At 43.5% G+C, this 21939-nt stretch overlaps 1 protein-coding gene across 4 annotated transcripts in view; it reads right to left on the reverse strand.

Annotated features, from left to right (window-relative positions):
- Positions 1–21939, reverse strand: part of LOC129715025 (microcephalin-like) — an 83800-nt gene that overhangs the window by 31578 nt on the left and 30283 nt on the right. For 3 of the 4 annotated variants that reach the window (XR_008726434.1, XM_055664847.1, XM_055664848.1), the window contains 4 exons: positions 21709–21820; positions 19108–19254; positions 12203–12301; positions 3946–5262 (listed from right to left, as the gene is read on the reverse strand). Coding sequence is in view for 3 of the 4 variants with exons in the window: in XM_055664847.1 (XP_055520822.1) it covers positions 3946–5262; positions 12203–12301; positions 19108–19254; positions 21709–21820 (1675 nt within the window). In the remaining variant the exon portion in view is untranslated. Of the gene's footprint in view, positions 1–3945; positions 5263–12198; positions 12302–19107; positions 19255–21708; positions 21821–21939 lie in introns of all 4 variants that reach the window. The other variant, XM_055664849.1, reaches the window with a different exon arrangement.

Genomic DNA, 21939 nt, shown 5'->3' on the forward strand with positions numbered 1-21939 from the left:
AATTGTAATGTGTAAAGAGTTGAGATACTGTATTATAATTTTGCTGCATGTCATTGTGGTTTATATCATGTCTTGATTGGTGAATATGTTTAGTTTGTGACTTTATTTGAAGCAGAAATAACATGTGAATGCTTCATTGAGCATAATTCCACTGGTAACTACGCACTTCGTCCGAGCACATTATCGCATGCGTCATGCAAGCCACCTTAAATGACCACCTAAACTGTCATTTGGTAACCTAAAAAGCTGCCAAGGTTGCCCGGCTGGCAACAGAGGGGAAAAAAGTTAAGTGAGAGCCCTGTGTGCGCTCTGAAAAATTATATAGTCCAAGGACCATTATTTTAATGTCAAAACTTGATTCTCATGATCATGAATTCCCTGCAGGGCTGATAATCAGTTACAAAGTCAACATTATTTCATTCAAGATATGTAACGCAATGCCACCTAGTCATCCAGAAGGTAAACAGGTCCCTCGGCCCAACTTGTTCATGTCGATCAAGATGCCCTATCCATTTGCTTGTATGGCATATCCCTCTTAACCTTCCACATCCATGTGCCTGTACACCTGTATTATCTTGGCAGATCTCAGGTTTTGGAATGCGATTTTGAAAGGGATCATTTACTAAACAAAATTTAATCAAGTGTTTTTACATCATTTTTAAACTGAATAGTCCAACGCGCCATTTGTGGCATCATTGTATTAAGTTGTTGTGAAGAAATATATTTTATTCCCTACTAAGATTTAATAGGAATCTGAGGGATAACTTTTTTACACAGAGGGTGGTAGGCGTATGGAATAAGCTGCCAGAGGAGGTAGTAGAGGCAGGGACTATCCCAACATTTAACAAACAGTTAGACAGGTAGTACAGTTTGGAGGGATATGGACCAATGCAGGCAGGTGGGACTAGTTTAGCTGGGACATGTTGGCCGGTGTGGGCAAGTTGGGCTGAAGGGCCTGTTTCAACACTATATCACACTATGACTCTAAAAGTAATACAAATATGATGTACCCCATGACAAAAATCTGTTAAAATCATGTTTTTTTTGGTTGTTTGTACATTCACTTTCATCACCATGCAATTCTCCAATTCAAAATTCACATTCAAATTTTACATTTCGGGAGCTGTTTTGCTGCCGCAAAGAGCAATTGTTCCCATATCAAAAGTTATCAATTGACTAATTTATATTGGATATATTCTTCCTACTCGTTCCACTTCCCATGTTTACAAAATTTTAAAAACATTCCCCCTCTCCAACTATAAAAGTTGAGTCTCTACTTCCTGTGCAAGGCATGAAGGAAGAGTGTAGAACATAGCCGATGATGTGGATGGAAGCACCCGAGAGGAAGAACAAGGAGCAATAGATGCTTAGACAAAATACTGGAGTAACTCAGTAGGTCAGGCAGAGATGCCCCACTGAGTTACTCCAGTTTTTTTACGTCTATCTTTGGTGTAAACCAGCATCTGTAGTTCCTTCCTGCATGGCAAATTATGGGTGAAAGGTACAATTGAAATTTAATGCTATTACACCACAATAACGAGCAAATAAAACCAAAACTCTGGCTGCCGTGATAACATTTAATCAGTTTTTAAAAATAATTCAAACTGGCATGAAAGTTTTAACAAATACAAAACAAATCGGAAGCCACATTTCAAATATGAAAGCACCGTATCTTGGTCTCCGATGTAGAAAGAAAGAGTGTTGAACCATAGAGGCGACGACACACCCAAATGCTTCACAGGGACCTCTGCTGGAAGTGCTTAGTTTAGCACCAGGCCAAGTGGTTTGCATTTCACTGGGCTGGCCTTTCAAGAAAAGCTACGTTTTACCCGAGTAACTCAGCAGGTCAGGCAGCAAGCCTGGAGAACATGGATAGGTCGTGTTCTACAGAGATGTTGCCTGACTCTGTTGAGTTACTCCAGAACTTTGTGTTATTTTTTGTAAACCAGCATTTGCAGTTCCTTTTTATGTTTTTCACTAAATGTATTATATTTATTGTCAAATTCATACGATGGTAACAGGACAGGCAAATCTATCCTTAATTACTCCTGCACTGATTAGCTTGCTTGACCTTTTCAGAGACAGTTAAATATCAAATGCAATGGTAGATCTGGAGTTATAAACAGGCTAGATGGAACAAGCATAGCAAATCTCATGTGAACACAAGGAACTGCAGATGCTGGTTTACCGCCAAATTTAATTCTCTAAAGGACATTAGCGAACGAGAATGGTTTTTACAACTTAACAGTGGCTTAATGTTCATCTTTACTGCTGCTAATTTTTAAATTCTATCTTATTCATTTACTTGGCATTCAGTTTTCTCAAATGCCGCAATGGAATTTTTAAATGCGTCTCCAGAACAATGATTCAGACGTCAGAATAGCAGTCAAGTTAATCACATTGTTAGCATATAGTGTTGTGGAATCCCTAAACAGAATTAATCAACGTCAACAAAAGAGCACTGAAAAAATCAAGAGTTCTCAACAGAAAAAAGGTGAAAACAACTATGGTTGAAGTACGAACAGAGGAAATTTCAATACTGCCACCCCTAAGTACGTCGGATTAAATACACTATCAAGCTTATCAAGGGATTATGGGGAGAGGGCAGGAACATGGGGTTTAGAGGGAAAGATTGATCAGCCAGGACTTAATGGCAGAGTAGATTTGATGGGTCGGATTGCCTAAAGCTGCTCCCATAACATAAACATGCCAAGCTCTGTAGAGTTGCACGAGGGCATCATGAGCTAATTTTCAATTGTTTTCTTCATCTGAAAGACATTTTCAATTTTGGATACCTGCTGAGAATTCCTCAAATCATCTCACTACTAAAGACGTCTCTAAATATAAAACACTTAAAATAGTGAATGGCAACTCTTTTTAAAATTCTAGGACCAAAATAAAAAGGTCACATACTTTTCTAGCCCCAGGCCAGGGGCGGGGAACCTGCGGCCTTCTAGGCCATTAAGTGCGGGCTTTTGAATTAATCCAAATTTTGTAGAACAAATCCTTCTATTTTTATTAATATGTTTTTATTCGTCTTTTATTATTTTAATTTTAATCTTAAAATGAACGTATTTAAAATACCAAAGAGTAAAAGAAGATTCAACTAAATAATCCTCCCCGCACGAAAAATGCTTTCTTGCTTTTCAACCACTTATTGCTGCAAATCTCCATTCTCCATTCTCCTACCTAACCCAAATTAAGGTCACAAATGACGGATACCCATCGAGAAGATCAGCTGAAACTGTGTACCTCCGTGTTGCAACCAAATATTCAAATGCTTTCCCACAAAAAGCAGTCACAACAAAGTCATTAAAAGGTTAGTTAACTTTAGAATGAACAAAATGTTTTCATTTTCTTGAAGTTAGTACATAGTAGTTAGATTTTTACAAAATAACGTACATTTTGAAGTATATCTAAATACAGTAAGGTGGATCTAAGCAAGGAGGGGGTTGACTCAGATAACACAGTGTCAGGTAAGTGCGGGAAGGGTGGAAGTAGCTACCGAGGCTGGAATTTGGATTGGGAATAGGGCTGTAAATTATGGGAAAGGGTTCCATACTATGGATTCAGATAACAAAGGAAGAGTGGAGACACCTAATTGCTTGCCAGCTCTTGCCCCACTCCTCATCCTCGGCTCTTTACACTGGCCATCTCCCTGCTAATCTCTCAGTCCAAGAAAAGGACCCTGACCCATATAGTCACCTGTTCATTTCTCTCCACACTGAGTTCATCCGGCAGTTTTTTTATTTGCTTCAGATTCTAACACTATATATAAAAATACTCTCTCTTCCCCCCCTTTCCCCCCCCCCAGGTACCCACATGATAAGATTGACATTGTCCATATTAAATAATCACCCCCACTTGGTTAACAGATTTAACCCGTAATGTGATAAAGGATAATCTTTATTGCTTTAAGAAGTAGAATCAAACCTGATCACATACTTTGGTTGAGTCCACTATGAGGGTCGCCATCCAAATCACTGTCAATGCTTTGCAATTTTAAGATGTCCTTGGCCATATTGTCCTCTTGAAGGCACTGCACGTCTTTCTCATTCGCTTTCGTCTCATCGCAGGGTCGCAAGGAAATCACAGAAAAGGCTTGGGTTTCATGGCGTAATGTTGGTGGTTTTAAGTCACTGTTGTGTTTCAGAAGCAAATCCAGCCTTTTCATCTCATGATGTTGGCCTGGCTCTTTTCTCTCAGGCACGTCGTTTGTCAGTGCCCCCGATTCGTCAAGAAAATATTGAAATGGGTTTTTTACGTGAGATTTCCTTTTCTTTAGAGCTTTAGTGGCATCTGGCTGAAGAGCAACATTTTCACCAGTCAGTGCAGCTGCATTCACATGTTGGCCATAAAAACGAGCATCAGATTGCTCTTCAACACTGACGTTTGTCGCACTTCTTGCCTTTTTAGTTCTATCTGCAGAATTTTGTGGATTAATTTCTTGCAATTTTCTCTTCTGCTTACCACTCCCAAAAATATCGGGAAGACTCGGCGATTTCGGTGGAAGCATGCCCAATGTACATCTTGGATTGTTTTTGCAATTCAGGTTAACTGGAGAAAAGAAGTCCTCGTACGCCAGCAGGTCCTCTTTGATGGGGCACGCGTCATTTTTGTCAGAGCAGTCGCACGCTTCCAATGGATTATTTCTCGGTGATTTAAAACCCATAAAATCGTCCTGCCATAACTTTTTATTTTTCTTTAAGCTCAATTGATTCTTAGTTCTTCTAGAAAGATTTGATATCAGAGGTGAAGCATCATTTTTGTCACATTCATTAGATGAAAATTTGGTTTGCGTGAGATTGTGATCCTTTTCGGAGGCTGCTGACTTCACTGGGAGAGGTAACTGTACGATCTTGTTGCTTTGCGCATTACAAAGTCTTAGGTCTACTGCTGCACTGTTCAAAGCTTCCACACTTCCCTCAGAATAACTTTGGATCGCTTCCTTACTGCATGAGCTGACTGACTCTTCAACACAATGGAGTGCAGCTTTGACACTCTGCCTCGTCGGAAACGGAGATTTCATTTTAGAAATAGACTTCCTCACTCGTCGCGGTAAAGTTTTGCCGTTTTCAACCTGTGATGATTTCACCAAATGCATTCCGCGTGTAAAAAACTCTTGGCTGGAATGGTGACCTGTTTGCCCTTCATGAGCTTCTGCTGAAAGTGGATCCTTGCTTTCGTGACCATATTTGCCCAAGGTTTTATTTATTGATGCACCTCCGGAAGATGCACCTCCAGAATCAATTTCGTACTCATCTGTAACAAATAACTTAATTCTTACATGCACTATAAATATGAAGTAAGTCGTAAAAATACAATAGGATTTGTAAAATTAAAAACATTGACACTAACAAAATGATAGTTAACACCAAAGGAAATCAAGCAAAATAGAATTAATGCATTACAGGGTGGTGTAGTTTGTTATTCATCTAGTGAACAACCACCATAAATAGTTTTGAACACAACAGTGCAGGAGATGAACAGGCTCTTTGGTCCACAATGTCTGTGTCGAACATGGCAAGTTAAACAAATCGCCTCTGCCTGCATGTGATCCATTTTGCTCCATTCCCTGCAAATACATGCGACAATCTCAAAGCCTCTTGAATGTCATTAGCGTATCTGCCTCTAACATCACCCCTGGCAGTGCTTTCCAGGCATCCATCACCCACTGTGTAAAATAAAATCTGCCCCACACATCTCCTTTAAATGTTGACCATCTCACCTTACAACTCTGTCCTCTAGTCCAGAAAATTTCAACCCTGGAAAAAAGGTACCGACTATGCCTCCCGTAATTTTATTCGGTCCTATCAGGTCTGCCCTCAGCATCCGACATTCCAGGGAAAACAATCAAAGACTTCTATACTCAATTCCCCGATCGATTAAGGCAAACATACCATATGCCCTCTTTATCACTGTCTGCTTGCGTTGCCAGTTCTTCATACCCATGTTCTGCTATTTGCTACACCCACTTGTGCTTGTTCCTCTCTTATAGTACCCCACGTGTTTGACTGAATTTAAAAATGTCGCCCATCTGGTGACAATGCATTTAACCCGACTTTAATCCCCTGTAGACACAAAGTGCTGGAGATGCTGGTTAGGCAGCATCTCTGGAGAATAAGGAAGGGTGGCTTCACACTGAAAGTAGAAGGGGAAGGAACTGGAGGTAACAAATTGTATTGTATTGTATATTTTTATTGTCATTTACCCGAGTACTCACATACCCAGAGGAAACAAAAAAACGTTGCTCAACCAGTGTCCATTCAGTGTGCAGTAAAAAATAAATAGAAATAAAAATACATATATCATGAACAAATTAACACTCTACTCTCTACTAAACATCAACAGGCGTTCCAATCAGCAGCGGCACGACAGTGGCTCTGCTGCCGTGTGTCCAGGTTGGTGGTTGGTGCGCAATACTTTGGCAGGGGGCAAAGTCCGTTTATCAGTCTTATAGCCTGCGGGAAGAAGCTGAGGAGCATCCTGCTGGTTTTGCAGCTAATGCTCCTGTACCTCTTCCTAGATGGCAGGATGGAGAATATGTGATGCGATGGGTGGTAGGGGTCTTTGATGATAGAGATGGCTCTGCTGATACATCTCTTCCTGTATATGTCCAGCAGGAAAGGGAGTGGAGCACCAATAATCCTGCTGGCGGTCTTCACCATCCTGTCTAGTTGGTGCCGTTCGTACGCCTTGCAGCTCCCGAACCAGGAAGTGATGCCATAGGTTAATGTGCTCTCGATTGTCCCCCTATAAAAAGTCCGTAGGTGTGTAGTGGGGAGGCCTGCTTTACGTAGTCTTCGGAGAGGGTGTAGTCGCTGCTGGGCTCTCTTGACCAGTGCTGTGGTGTTGGTCGTGGACGTCAGGTCATCTGACAGGTGGGAGTCCTAGGAACTTCACGCTGCTGACCCTTTCCACATCAGTTCCATCGATGTGCAGAGGTGTGTGGTGTTGTTTTCCTGCCCTCCTGAAGTCAACCACCATCTCCTTAGTTTTTCCCACGTTGAGAATGAGGTTGTGGGATTTGCACCATCCTGTGAGCAGCTCCACCTCCATCCTGTACGCCGACTCATCATTGTCACTGATGAGACCCACCACTGTTGTGTCATCAGCGAACTTGTTGATGAAGTTGTTGTTGAGTCTAGCAGTGCAGTCGTGTGTAAGCAGACTAAACAGCAGGGGGCTTAGGACACAGCCTTGGGGCGAGCCAGTGCTCACGGCTATGGTTTTTGATGTCCTACTGCCCACCCTGACTGTCTGCTGCTGTTACGATAGAAAGTTCAGGACCCAGTTACATGTGCCAGCATCAACCCCCAATAGCTCCAACTTCTCCACCAGCTGCTGCGGAATGATTGTGTTAAAAGCAGAGCTAAAGTCTATGAAAGTATTTTTCCGATCAAGGTGTGACAGTATGAGGTTCAGTGTTGTTGAGACTGCGTCCTCTGTGGATCGGTTGGCTCTGTAGGCGAACTGCAGTGGGTCTAGGTCGGCAGGTAGACTATTTTTGATGTGCTGCATAACCAGTCGCTCAAAACACTTCATTACTATGGGTGTTATAGCCACTGGTCGAAAGTCATTATGGCAGGCTGGGTTTGGTTTCTTGCGGGACAGGGACGATGGTGGCACTCTTAAGACAGTTGGGCACTACTGCCTGGCTGAGTGAGATGTTAAAAATGTCTGTGAAGACATCTTTCAGTTGCTCGGCGCAGTCTCTTAAAACGCATCCAGGAATGTTGTCTGGCCCTGCAGCTTTGCGTGGGTTGATGCTGGCAAAGGCCTTTATAACTCCGGCTGCGGACAGCCCGAGCAACTGGTCACTGGGAGATGGCAGTAGTGCACGTGTCTGGGTGCTGTTTTTAACCTCAAACCGTGCGTAGAACTTGTTCAGTTCATCTGGTAGAGAGGGGTCGTTTTGGCATATCCGCAGCGGGGGGGGCTTGTAGTCAGTGATGGTATGAAATCCCTGCCACAAGCGACGTGTGTCTTTGTCATTTGCGAAGTGGCTATTAAGTTTTTGTCCATACAGCCTCTTCGCTTCCCTGATCCCCCGGGATAGGTTACTCCTTGCCAGTTTGTATGCTGCGTTGTCCCCAGATTTGAATGCAGCATTCCGGATTCTCAGTAGGGAACACACTTCCCCAGTTAGCCAAGGTTTCTGATTGGCACGCCTCCTGACGGTTTTTACCACCGTTACATCATCAATGCATTTATTGATGTATCCGATGACGGATTCTGTGTATTCTTGGAGGTTGATGCCACTGTCATCTGTTGCTGCCTCTCTGAAAATGGCCCACTGTGTGGTTTCAAAACAGTCTTGTAGTGCTGCGGTAGCTCCCTGTGGCCATGTTCTGACTTCTTTGACCGTTGGCCTGTCCTGTTTCACCCTGGGTCTATATGCAGGTGTGAGCATAACCACTAGGTGGTCAGAGTTGCCGATATGGGGGAGGGGGGCTGCTTTATATGCATCTTTAATGTTGGTGTACACCAGATCTAGTTTGCTCTTTCCCCTGGTTGCAATGTTCACATGCTGGTAGAATTTAGGCAGAACAGATGTAAGACTTGCCTGGTTGAAATCCCCAGCTGCCATAAAGAAAGCATCTGGATGTTCCCTCTGCTGCTCACTGATGTTGTTGTAGAGCTCTGTCATAGCATCCTTCACGTCCGCGCTCGGTGGTACATGGACGGCTGTTATGAAGACTGCCGTTAGCTCCCTGGGTAAGTAGAAGGGTCAGCATTTCACAGTCATTAGCTCCATGAGGGGTGAGCAGTAAGTGGAAATCACCACAGCATCCCGGCACCATGATCTGTTCACATACACAGCCAGTCCCCTCCTCTTGCCTTACCAGCTAGCGAAGCTACTCTATCAGCTCTGGATAGCATGTCCCTCCAACTGGATCGCAGCGTCTGTGATGTTCTGATTCAGCCAGGTCTCCTTTAAGACGTAGACACAGCAGTTCTTCACGCTTCGTTGGGAGGCTCTCCATGCTCTGAGGTAGTCCATCTTGTTGTCGAGGGAGCGGACATTTGCCAACATGACTGTAGGCACTGCCGGTTTGTAAGGGTTCGCGTTTAGCCTAGCGTAGGCTCCTGCGCGCTTCCCCCGCTTCTGCCCTCTACTACACCGCTTGCGATGTTTCCCCACCAGCGTTGTTCCAGGTGCGGGTGCGGGTGCAGCCGCGGCTCTCCATGGGCCTGCGCACCTCCGTGGGCCTGCGCGACGCAGAAGTCTCAGCTCCACCAGGACGCTCCGTAAGGTAATGTTGCAACAAGAAGCCTTGTTGCCGATTTTTAAAAGAACCTGCCGCTCGTACTTACGCACATACACACACTCCTCCGACACACGCTCTTCATACACACCACTCGCTCCAAAAACGCACGAAAACACCGAACTTTCACTGGGAGAGGTCGCTGCAAACTTCGGTAGCGCCGCCATCTTGCCCGGCTAGCAACAAAGCAGGGCTAGCAACAGATGGCTAAGGGTGGAGGCCTTAATGGCCCATTGTTGGCTAGGGATGAGGTGATAACAAGTCCAGAGATGCTGTCTGGCTGAATTATTCCAGCACTTTGGGCCTATCTTAGGTATAAACGAGCATCTGTAGTTCCTGTCCACACACCAGTCAAATTCTTTATTCTTGGGAAGGTGGATTGAAAACCATGCCCTTGAACTCATTCAAGCTCCTCCTCTAGCTTCCTTTTTCGGCATCTTTGGTTCCAGAGCTTTTCTGGTGGTCACAGGCTCTGAGACACATGCAACGGTACCAGAACAGTCTGCCTAGGCATCCGAGAAATTGGTCCACCAGGTCAGCCATGGAAGCCAGCTGTGGAAACTGATCAGGCGGCTCTAGCCGGGCCAGAGTTCCACAGACATAGTCACATGGAGCAAATTCATTCCGCCGATCAGCTGTCGAAGTCCTGATGGGTCGAGATCGGCTTCCTCCCCGGCCTACGTTCCACATCTTCTGGGGGGGGTGGGGAGATTTCAATTGAGTTCTTGTAATTTTAGGTCCTACGTGTTAGGAGTAGAATTAGGCCATTCGGCCCATCGTCTACTAGGCCATTCAATTATGTCTGATCCATCCCTTCCCCCTAACTGCATTCTCCTGCCTTCTCCCCATAACCTCCGACACCTGTACTGATCAAGAACCTCCACAGTCTACTGTGGCAAAGCATTCCACAGATTCACCACCCTCTGACTAAAGACATTTCTCGTCATCTCCTTCCTAAAAGAACATCCTTTAATTCTGAGGCTATGACCTCTAGTCCTAGACTCTCCCACTAGTGGAAACTAGTGGAATCTCCACATCCACTCTATCCAAGCCTTTCACTATTCTGTATGTTTCAATGAGGTTCCCCCCTCAATCTTCTAAACTTCAGCGAGCACAGACCCAGTGCCGACAAATCATAGATTAACCTACTCATTCCTGTCAGGATTAAAGGAGGTACTGAACCACCAGTTACCGAATAATTGGTAGTGGACCTGTACAAGAATTTACAGTAATCAAGTGAAGAGAAATGAATCGTATCTCATCCAAATACCACAAAATACTACATTGTAAATGATTTGAACGTGTCAGTACCAAGGGCATGGTTTTCAATCTGCCAGATTTAAGTGAACTATGATTAATTTCTCTTCACCCAATTATGCAACTCTACAAATCTTCAAATATCAGTTCTTCTCTAGCTCTGAAGCTAGTTGGAACAAAATGTATTTTTTTTTAAACTGCTCCCCTTCTGCGTTGCGAGGAGTCCCGTCCATAGGTATGCCCGCCTTCTCAAGGGAAGTTGCAGGAAATGAATCAGCAACCAGATTCAATGTATGCAGGGAACAAACAGGTGTTAAGATTGGTTGCCTTCAAAAGGTGCATCATCAACCATTTGGACAGGATACACCCAAGGTGTCAGGGTTCATATGGAAAGACACTATTGTCTGCAAATATGTAGTAATCCTCTTCAGATGGTGAAGACTGCCCCAAAGATTGCAGTAGAGCTTCAGCCTCACAGCGCCAGAGACCTGATCTAATTCTGACCTCGGGTGCCATCTGTGCAGGGTTTGCACATTCTCAGTTTGACCCGAGTGGGTTCCTTCCAGAAGCTCTGGTTTCCTCCAACATCCCAGAGACATGTGGGTGTCTAGGTTAATTATCATCTGTAAATTGTCCCTTATTGTGTAGGACAGTGCTAGTGTATGGGTGATCACTGATGTATGGGCAGGTAGCTCATAATGTATGGGTAGATTGCTCAACGTTAGAGAGGGGAAGGTCACAGGGAACGGTGAAGATACGGCAGGAGTTTTAAGATGCATAATCTTAAGGCCTGCAGTTTAGTGAGCAACACATCAAACTTTGGAAACAATAATCCCAAAATAAAATTAATTGCCGTTTAGGAACTCCTTATCTGGTCCACATCACAAGATTAGAAATTGTTCAGCCAGAGCTGAACACACTTCTCGGTATCTGCATACAATGATGCCTTGCGCTTCTTGTGCTTGGTGATGGAAAGATTGGTGGAACAGCGACATGAACGCTCTTTTCTTGACGCGGTTTAAAGAACTACGAACTAATAAATAAATGAAATGTGTTACTTTAGATATACAGCATGGAAAAAAGCCCTTCGGCGGACCAAGTCCGTGCCGACAAGCGATCATCCCATACACTAGGATTATCCTACACACCAGGAACAATTTACACTTCAGCAGAGCCAATTAACCTACAAACCTGGAGTGTGGGAGGAAACCAGAGCAACCAGAGAAAACCTAAGAGATCACAGGGAGAGCGTAAAAACTCTTTGCAGACAGGACCCAGTCAGGATCTAACCAGAGTCACTATAACCAATATTTCTATGGTGATTTATTTGTCACATGTGCAACTGCACAGTGAAATTCATTTTGCATATTTACGCATGCAGGCGCCAAATCTACTGCTATTCCACGATGCCACCTCACTGGGAAATGCAGGGGTGCCCAGAGAAACAACAAGACTAAAATGGATCAAAAGGTCCCCAGACGGGCTACATCGTTACAGTTCCATTTGCTACAATATCTTGTTTGCAGATCTCACAATTTCAACCTTTTTTCAGATCAGAGAGTAAAATTAAATATACTCTCTATCACAGGTACATGAGATGAACAATCTTTGGCATTTTTAATTAAAGATCATGAAAATTCAAGAAGTTCAGGCGCTACATATTTTACCCCACTTGCCTGCAAACAATGCCTTTGCAAATGATGATGGAGATTCTCCAAGGTCCGGTTGGCAAGGAGCGAGGGCAGAAGCTGATGTCAACTGAGACATTTGAGAGGCTGAAAGACAAGAAACATGCATAATTATATGAGACCCAATTGGTGGGAAGCAATAGTTGGATACTTCAGTCAATGCAAAGCCAATACACAAACTACAGTATAGTTGCTGCCTTACAGCGCCAGAAACCCTGTTTCGATCTTGAGCCAGGTTGCTGTCTGTACGGAATTTATATGTTCTCCCTGTGACCAGTGTGGGTTTTCTCCGGGTGCTCCGGTTTCCTCCCACATTCCAAAGATGTGCAGGTTTGTAGGTTAATTGACTTCTGAAAATTATTCCTAGTGTCTAGGTTTGAACAGGTGTATGGGTGAATGTTGGTCAGCATGGACTTGTTGAGCTGAAGGCCTGTTTCAAAGGTTCAATGTTCTGTTTATTGTCACATGTACCAATTAAGGTACAGTGAAACTCGAATTACCATACAGCCATACTTAAAGAAAAGAAACAAGACACACACCTACATAAAAGTTAACATAAACATCCACCACAGCGGATTCCCCACATTCCTCACTGTGATGGAAGGCAATAAAGTATAATCTGCTTCCTCTTTATTCTCCCACGGTCAGGGCAGCCAAATCATCCGCTGTCGGGGCGATCGAAGCCCCCGCTTCGGGGCAATCGCAACTCCCGTGATCAGGGTAGTCGAAGCCTGGAGCTACCGAAGTCTGTCCCTAACCAGGGACCACGAGTTCCACGATGTTAAAGTCCACATGCTCCCACGGTTGGAGCTTCCAGTCACTCTCCGGCAGAGGCCGCCAGCTCCTCGATGTTAGGCCGTAGTGCGGACGGAGAAACGATACGGGAAAAAAATTGTATCTCCATCAAGGAAAGATTTTAAAAAAGTTTCCAATTCCACATAAAACAAGCTAAAGAACACTAAAACATACATTCAAAACATACTAAAAACAACAAAGAAGGAAGGGACGAGAGACAGTTGGCCCGGCGGCCATTGTGGGCGCCACCCAAAATGGTGATCTCGCTGTATCTCTAAACCAAGCAGGTTCATAAAGAGAAAGCGGGATAACCAATCTAATAAAAAAGTTTTTTTGACTCAGGAGATGAGGAGTTGAAGATAGAAACCCTTATGCAATTTAACTCCTTAAGCATGACTTGTTTATCTTAATCCAACCGCTTTGGAACAATTATCCCTTAATATCTTGCTCAGCGAAAATCCTTTTCACAAAAAAAAAACAATCCAAGAAACCATTTTTTCACATCCCCTCAGCCCATTGCAACCTAATGGGATGCAAAAATTATTTTTTATAGTTGAAGGAAAGGAAAAAGGATTAGTTGCAGCACTTAATTTTAGCTTGGCAGATACAATGGCGGCAATGTCGTGCAGTAGCATAGAAGCGATGCCGATGAAAGCAAAAGACAATGCGTGGATAGATTTGGAGGCAATGTAAGGGAGACATTGAACAGGGAAACCACTGTATAAAAGGAATTACATTCGATTTTGCCTTGTACTCGATCTTTCCCAATTGCATGTCAGGAGCTCTTGACGACAGCTTAGTTTTAGTTTAGAGACTAGATTAAGTGGGACCCGTTGGATCCCAGCTTCACACGGGAAGGCTGGTCCCCCAACGCAATATTCCACCTCTCCACCAATTCCAATATTGGTGGCCAGTGGAGGGGTGGGGGGCTTTCTGGAGCGCTACTATGGGTGTTGTGGGCTAAACGATCTGGTTTCCAGAGGGCTAGAATGGACAATGTTGGCTGAATGGATTCTTGGGCTGGTGGCTCAGTCACTCAAGCCTGGTGTGCTGGCAGCTCACTCACTCAAGGCTTGTGGGCTGGTAGTTGAATCACGGTTATTCCTTGAAATGCCACTTCAAGCAGGGTGCAAGGCCACCAAATTCAAGAATAGTTTCATACCACTTCAAGCAGGGTGCAAGACCACTAAATATACCGAGTCATGACCTCTCCCTCCTCCATCTTGCAGAGACTGAGCTATGCCCACACTTCTGGGTTTTATAGTCCCTCCCCCCCCCACCAGAAGGGGCGTGGCATTCATGGCCTGATTGACAGGAGAAAGAACCTCGACATTTTTATAAACACTAATAATCCTTGGCACTTGATGAGCAGGGGTGGACTGAGTAAGATGGCCAAAAATCACAGCCATACATTGTAGCGTTTTTTTTCTAAAATTAATATAAAGCGCAAACAGGAAGTGGTCAAGATTAGACTTTTAATTACATAGAAGGCAGGGCAACTTTAATTGGGCAAGGCAACTTCAATTAGGCAAGGCAACTTTTGCATTCTCAAACCAACTTTTCAATTAGGCAAGGCAACTTTAGCATTCTCAAACCAACTTTTCAATTAGGCAAGGCAACTTTAGCATTCTCAAACCAACTTTTCAATTAGGCAAGGCAACTTTAGCATTTTCAAACCAATGCACACGTTTTCATTTTCAAACCAAAACACACTTTTGCATTTTCAAACTACATTATGGGCACTGACAGGTCAGTAAAACCACTCACAGTTTAGTAGGCATGTGTTCAGTGTTATTCACAGCTCAGACTGAGAATTGCGACCTCTCGCTCTCCCATCTTGCAGAGAACTGAGGCACCTCCACACTTTCAGGTTTTATAGTCCCTCCAGAAGGGACGTGGCCTTCAGGAAAATCTCAACATTTAAAAAATATTAATGTCTTTTATTTTTCAACGATGGGAAAAAATACTCTTGTCCTGACCAGCGGAGGGGTAATATGGCCAAAAATCACAGCCATAAATTGGCAGCGTTTTTTCTAAAATCAATATACAGTGCAACAGAAAGTGGTCAAGATGAGACTTTTAGTAATATAGATACAGTGTGGAAACATCGGCCTACTCAATCCCCACTGACCAGTGATCACCCATATGCTAGTTTTATACTACACACTAGGGACAATTTACAGAAGCCAATTAACCTACAAACCTGTACTTCTTTGGAATGCAGGATGAAACTGGAACACCCGGAGAAAACCCTTGCGGTCACATGGATAGGTGATTTTTTGGGTCTTAAGAAGGGTCTCGACCAGAGACATGTTCTCCAGGGACGCTGCCTGACTCCAGCACTTTGTGTCCTTTTATCCAACAACACTAAACTACTGATCAACCATAAATCCTTACCTAATTTTTTTTTTAAATCACAGAATTAACTTAAAACATTAAACCAAACTCAATTCAATAGAATGTAAATTAACTTGCATCTTTCTCCATTACAGCCTTTCCCCTCCATTCAAATAAATAGGCCCGCTGTTTCGATCCCAGATCTATCCAGGCACAGATCCAGCAAGTAGGTATATCGGCATATATGCTGGACAATTGCACTAAGTTCCCACCTAGCTGCAGAAGTCCATGAAAATTCCATCATCAAGCTGGTCCTCATATCATGCACCTGCAAGGTCATATAGTCGGAAGACCAGACAGAATTTTCTTCGCAAAGAAATCTGAGATAAGCTCAATTTCTCGTATAATTAAGTAACTCCTGTTCCCCCCCTCCACCAAGGATACCTAGTTTTGAAAACAGTTTACTACTGTTTGCATTGCAGCGAATTGTGATCACAGCCCAGACCATCTCACAAACCAACCTCCTTTACATTGACAGGCAGGCAGTGAAGAAAGCCTTCATAACAAGAGGAGTGGAGTAGAGAAGCAAAGAGGTCCTTCTGCAGTTGTACAGGGCTCTAGTGAGACCACACCTGGAGTATTGTGTGCAGTTTTGGTCTCCAAGTTTGAGGAAGGACATTCTTGCTATTGAGGCAGTGCAGCGTAAGTTCACAAGGTTAATTCCAGGGATGGCGGGACTGTCATATGTTGATAGAATGGAGCCTCTGGGCTTGTACACTCTGGAACTTAGAAGGATGAGAGGATATCTTATTGAAACATATTAAGGGATTGGACACACTAAAGGCAGGAAACATGTTCCCGGTGTTGGGGGAATCCAAAACCAGGGATCACAGTTTCAGAATTAGGGATATAGCGCGGAGATGAGGAAAACCCATTTAGAACGGAGATGAGGAAAAACTTTTTCCCATAGTTGTGAATCTGTGGAATTCTCTGCCTCAGAAGGCAGTGGAGGTCAATTCTCTGGATGCTTTCAAGAAAGCGTTAGATAGAGCTCTTAAAGCCTACTCCTGCACCTATTGTCTATTGCCTCGGCAAGGTTGCCAGCATAATCAATGACCAGTCTCACCCCGGTCACTCCTCTCTCCCATCAAGCAAAAGGTACAGAGGTGTGAAAAAGGCATACCTCCAGATACAAGGACATTTTCTTCCCAGCTATCATCAGGCAACTGAACTATCCTATCACCAACCAGACAGCAGTCCCGACCTACCATCGACCTCATTGGAGACCATTGGATAATCTTTCAATTCACTTGACTATCTTGCACTTAACAATATCATTTTTATCCTATATCTGTACGCTATGGACGGCTTGATTGTAATAATGCATTGTTTTTCCACTGACAGCATAGCACACAACAGCTGTAAATGTAGCCTGGCACATGTGACAATAACCTATATTAGATTAGGAAGGAAGAATACTGAATAATTGAGAATACTGGGCACAGGCTCAGTGAATATGAATATCCCTACACACCGAGATGAGGAACCTTAAACTTTGCAGACCAAAGCAGCACAGCGGTAAAGTTGCTGCCTTACAGTATCAGAGTCACGGGTTTGATTCTAACTCTGGGTGCTGTCTTACGGAGTTTGTGCATTCTCCTTGTGACTGCTTGGGTTTTCAACACGGAACTGTTGAACTGCAGATGCTGGTTTAAACCGAAGATAGACACAGGAAGCTGGAGTAATAGGTTTGTAAGGTTAATTAGCTTCCTGTAAATTGTTCCCAGTGTGTAAAATAGTGCTAGTGTGCAGCGTGCTCACTGGTCGGTACGGACTCAATTGGCCAAAGGGCTTGTTTCCACGTTGCATCTCTAAAATCTAATATGTCTAAGTTTGAAGGATAATGGCAGCAGATGTGGTGAATCTGCCAGTATTTATCAACACATATTCCATCAAGTTCAGGGATCCCATTAAGATTGGATCCATCATCTTGTTACCCATGCACAGGATCTACTTGCTTATGCATGCAAATACACAGGCTGCAAAGAATTGCTAATATTAATTAAAACATGCAACTCTGCTTTATTTCCCCAGCTTAAGTAGGTGGGGTCACTTGGCTAGCAAGACAAAACTGGGGGTGTGACTTGGCCAACTATCAAACCTTTACCCTGCTGTTCTAGTTCATATATATGCCAGCAGTCGCATGCACAAGAACATAGAAACATAGAAATTAGGTGCAGGAGTAGGCCATTCGGCCCTTCGAGCCTGCACCGCCATTCAATATGATCATGGCTGATCATCCAACTCAGTATCCCGTACCTGCCTTCTCTCCATACCCCCTGATCCCCTTAGCCACAAGGGCGACATCTAACTCCCTCTTAAATATAGCCAATGAACTGGCCTCAACTACCCTCTGTGGCAGAGAGTTCCAGAGATTCACCACTCTCTGTGTGAAAAAAGGTTCTTCTCATCTCGGTTTTAAAGGATTCCCCCTTATCCTTAAGCTGTGACCCCTTGTCCTGGACTTCCCTAACATCGGGAACAATCTTCCTGCATCTAGCCTGTCCAACCCCTTAAGAATTTTGTAAGTTTCTATAAGATCCCCTCTCAATCTCCTAAATTCTAGAGAGTATAAACCAAGTCTATCCAGTCTTTCTTCATAAGACAGTCCTGACATCCCGGGAATCAGTCTGGTGAACCATCTCTGCACTCCCTCTATGGCAATAATGTCCTTCCTCAGATTTGGAGACCAAAACTGTACGCAATACTCCAGGTGTGGTCTTACCAAGACCCTGTACAACTGCAGTAGAACCTCTGTGCTCCTATACTCAAATCCTTTTGCAATGAAAGCTAACATACCATTCGCTTTCTTTACTGCCTGCTGCACCTGCATGCCTACCTTCAATGACTGGTGTACCATGACACCCAGGTCTCGCTGCATTTCCCCCTTTCCCAATCGGCCACCATTTAGATAATAGTCTGCTTTCCTGTTTTTGCCACCAAAATGGATAACCTCACATTTATCCACATTATACTGCATGCCACACATATGCCCTCACCATTCTGGCTTCAGTTCTGCAAGTCAAGTTCAATCTATTAATCAGGTGAAGTGCACAACTTGTAAGCAGCCAGCTTGGATCTCTAGTTTCAGGAAACATTACATTTGGGGTGGCACGGTGACGCAGCGGTAGAGTTGCTGTCCTACAGTGCCAGCAACCTGGATTCAATCCTGACTACAGGTGCTGTATGGACGGAGTTTGCACGTTCTCCCGGTGACCCCGTGGAATTTCCGGTGCTCCAGTTTCCTCCCACATTCCAAAGATACAGTTTTGTAGGTCGACACAAAATGATGGAGTAACTGAACGGGACAGGCAGCATCTCTGCAGAGAAGGAATGCATTTCGGCTTACTCCAGCATTTTGTGTATACCTTCGGTTTAAACCAGCATCTGCAGTTATTTCCTACAGATTTGTAGGTTAATTGGCTTTGGTTGTCCCTAGTGTGGAATAAAGTGCTAGTGTATGGGGATCGCTGGTTGGCATGGACTCGGTGGGCCGAAGGGCCTGTTTCCATACTGTATTTCTAAATAATAACTAAACTGATTTTTTTTACAGGTAATCCCACACGAAAATTCATGCTGTTTAATAATCAGCATGTGTCCATTGACCATTTTTTCAGTGAATAATATAAGTTGAAGGCATGTTCACTTAAACAAGAGCAAAGTAATATCCTCAAGTCTTGAAATCGTACGCAAGAACTCACCGGTAGGGGAAGGGTTTTCCCTTTTTTCTTTCATTTCTTTCAATCTCTTTTCCATTCCACAGAAATGATTGAAAGGAACCAATTCAACATTGCTGTTATAAAGACCTACAGCGTCTTCTTCAAGTGAGAGCAAATTCAGATCAGCTCCTTTGAAAATACAAAAAAATGGAATTTAAATTGGGACTGAGAAAATAATGGAATACAATTTCTGCACAGAGAACGTCTTGTTTTCTTGGCAAGATGGTTAATGACACAGAAAGATTCAAGTCAGTATATTTGACATGGAATATTTTGGAACATTTGTTTACAGTACAGTGAGAAGATATTTGATTGATTGATCAGATTCTTTGGAAGAGAAATGCAAACTAAATCCAATGTTGTATGTTCTCATGCAGCTTCTTAGGGTGGAATGGTGGGAGATTGCAACCTTCACCTGGTCCGCCCTGTTTCGACGAATGCAATCAACTTGGCGTGCACAATCAAATAAGATCAAATAGAACAAGTTGTTCTACAACTTTAGGGTCACTCTCATTGATTATTTTCTGTGATTACATTTTCAAAGGTTACATCAATATCCTGTTCAACAGAGGATGATCTCCTCCCGCCTCAACACTTGCTAGACAATGGCAAAGTTACTGACCCCCCCCCCCCCCCCTCCCTCCCTATCCCGTCCCCACAAAATTGCTCCATTTCCCTCATTAAAAAGTGTCATCATTTGTTAAGTAACTGAAATAATAGGATTTCAAATATCTGCTCCTAAATTTGACTTTGTATTTTTTGGAGAATTTGAGTGAAAGATGTACAGTGACTTTCAATAAAACTTAAACTGTTCTTTAACTGTTGTATTAACTCGTAGATGGACACAAAGTGTTGGAGTAACTCAGTGGGTCAGGCAGCATCTCTGGAGAAAGAGGGGGGACGTTTCGTGTCAGAACCGTTCTTCCGAACCGAAACGTCACGTATCCTTTTCCTCCAGAGATGCTGCCTGACCCACTGAGTTACTCCAGCACATTGTGTCTATCTTTGGTATAAACCAGCATATGCAGTTCTCTCCTATACATATTATCTTGTAGAATTTCTTTAGGTAAAAAGGACCCTTGTATCTTTGAAACATTCTCATTTTTGATGTGAATTTACTTGATGCTCACAAGCAAGATTTTTATCCTTTTGCATTGTGCATATTGTTGAATACTTCATAACAGACAATTCAAAAAAGCTTTGACAAGGCTTTTGTCAAGTTAATTGGACTACATATATAGTGTCAGAATGATGTGACAATGTATGTTAGTGTTTAATTGCAAGTTTAATTACAACTAAATATTTACTTTACTCTCAGTAGCTAATATTGCCCATAAAACGACACCAACTTATTCAGAAGCATTTATCAGCAACAAAACAAATTAGTACAGGTTGAACACTGATTTTTCGACAACCGGCGGTCTGCCAACGCCTATAATCCGGAGAAAATTACAAGAGCTCAGTTGAAATTCCCGGAGCAGCCACAGATGGCATTGCAAATGGCGAGCGCTCTTTCCGGTCCAATCCCTCCGTTGTGAAATAATTAACTACGCTCTCAATCTTTGCTCCCAACTTTTTCGCAAAGATAATACAGTAAACCCATGTTTTAACGACCCGCTTATAACAGATGTTGAATATAGCAGAAGGAATTGCCAACCCATCCCAGACTCACACCGTCTCCCTGGCCATTTAGAGCCCTAGTTTCCAACGCCAATCCGACAAAGTGCTGGAGTAACAGTTGCCACCGCCACTGGTCTGCACCATTGAGCCTTTCTTCACCGGTTCACATGGCTGTTGCAACGGCCTTTAAAGACGGCGCTTTCATCTGTGTGCCCCCACTGGCAGAAAGTGTTCAGTCAATGCGGGGATCCCTCCCCTCTCACCTTGCATCGCTTCCAAGATGGAGTATGTAGGCGACTCCAAGGGATGAGGCGGCGACAGTGGAGGTAGAGGGGTGGCAACCCGAAAACAACACAATTGATGGGGGCTACAACGCGAGATGCTAAAACAGCCATGTGAGCCGTTGAACCGTTGAAGAAATGCCCGTTGGCGCAGACCAGCACCATCGGCATCAAGTTTTAATGTGAAACAACACAATATTCTAGAGTAACTCAGCCACTGAATCAGTCTGAGGAAGGATCCAGATGTCACCTATCCATGTTCTCCAGAGACCCTGACCCACTGAATTACTCTAGTACTTTGTGTCCATTCGGTGGGTGAAGAAAGGCTTAATGCTGCACTTTGCCAGTCGACAATAGGGTCGGAAGCCCGAGCTCTAAACAGCTGAGCCAGGGATGCTTCGGCAGATCATTCCATTCACATTACATTTTCTATTTATTCTATTCAGGTCTCTGGCACTCCATGGTACTTTAGAGGCACGGGAGGGGTGTCATTCACGGGTCTGGGGTGTATTGTCATTTCATTATTACGTGACCACTGTGGGTCCAGCAAAAGGGATAATACAGAAAGGCTCCGGAACCAAGGGTGTCGGAAAAATCGGTGCTCAACCTGTGTATTGAAAGAAATTGAATGACCATTGAAAGAAATGCTTACAGTTTAATTGTTTTGTTACTGAAAACTCACCAGTAGTTCTTTTCAAATCTAGCTCCCGAATCATTTGATCTAATTTTTTCTTCAGCCTTTTGTTATTTGTTGGCGTCTTTTCTATGAAGTCCTTGGGTTTCATGCATCTATGCTGAAAAAAATCACATTAAGTAACAATGTAAATAAGTAATTATTAAAAAAAAATCCTTTTAAACTCCATTTATAAAGTATATATATATATATATATATATACACACATACACACACACA

Source organism: Leucoraja erinacea, chromosome 47, assembly GCF_028641065.1.
Source record: "Leucoraja erinacea ecotype New England chromosome 47, Leri_hhj_1, whole genome shotgun sequence".
In the NCBI taxonomy this organism is placed as follows: Eukaryota; Metazoa; Chordata; class Chondrichthyes; order Rajiformes; family Rajidae; genus Leucoraja; species Leucoraja erinaceus.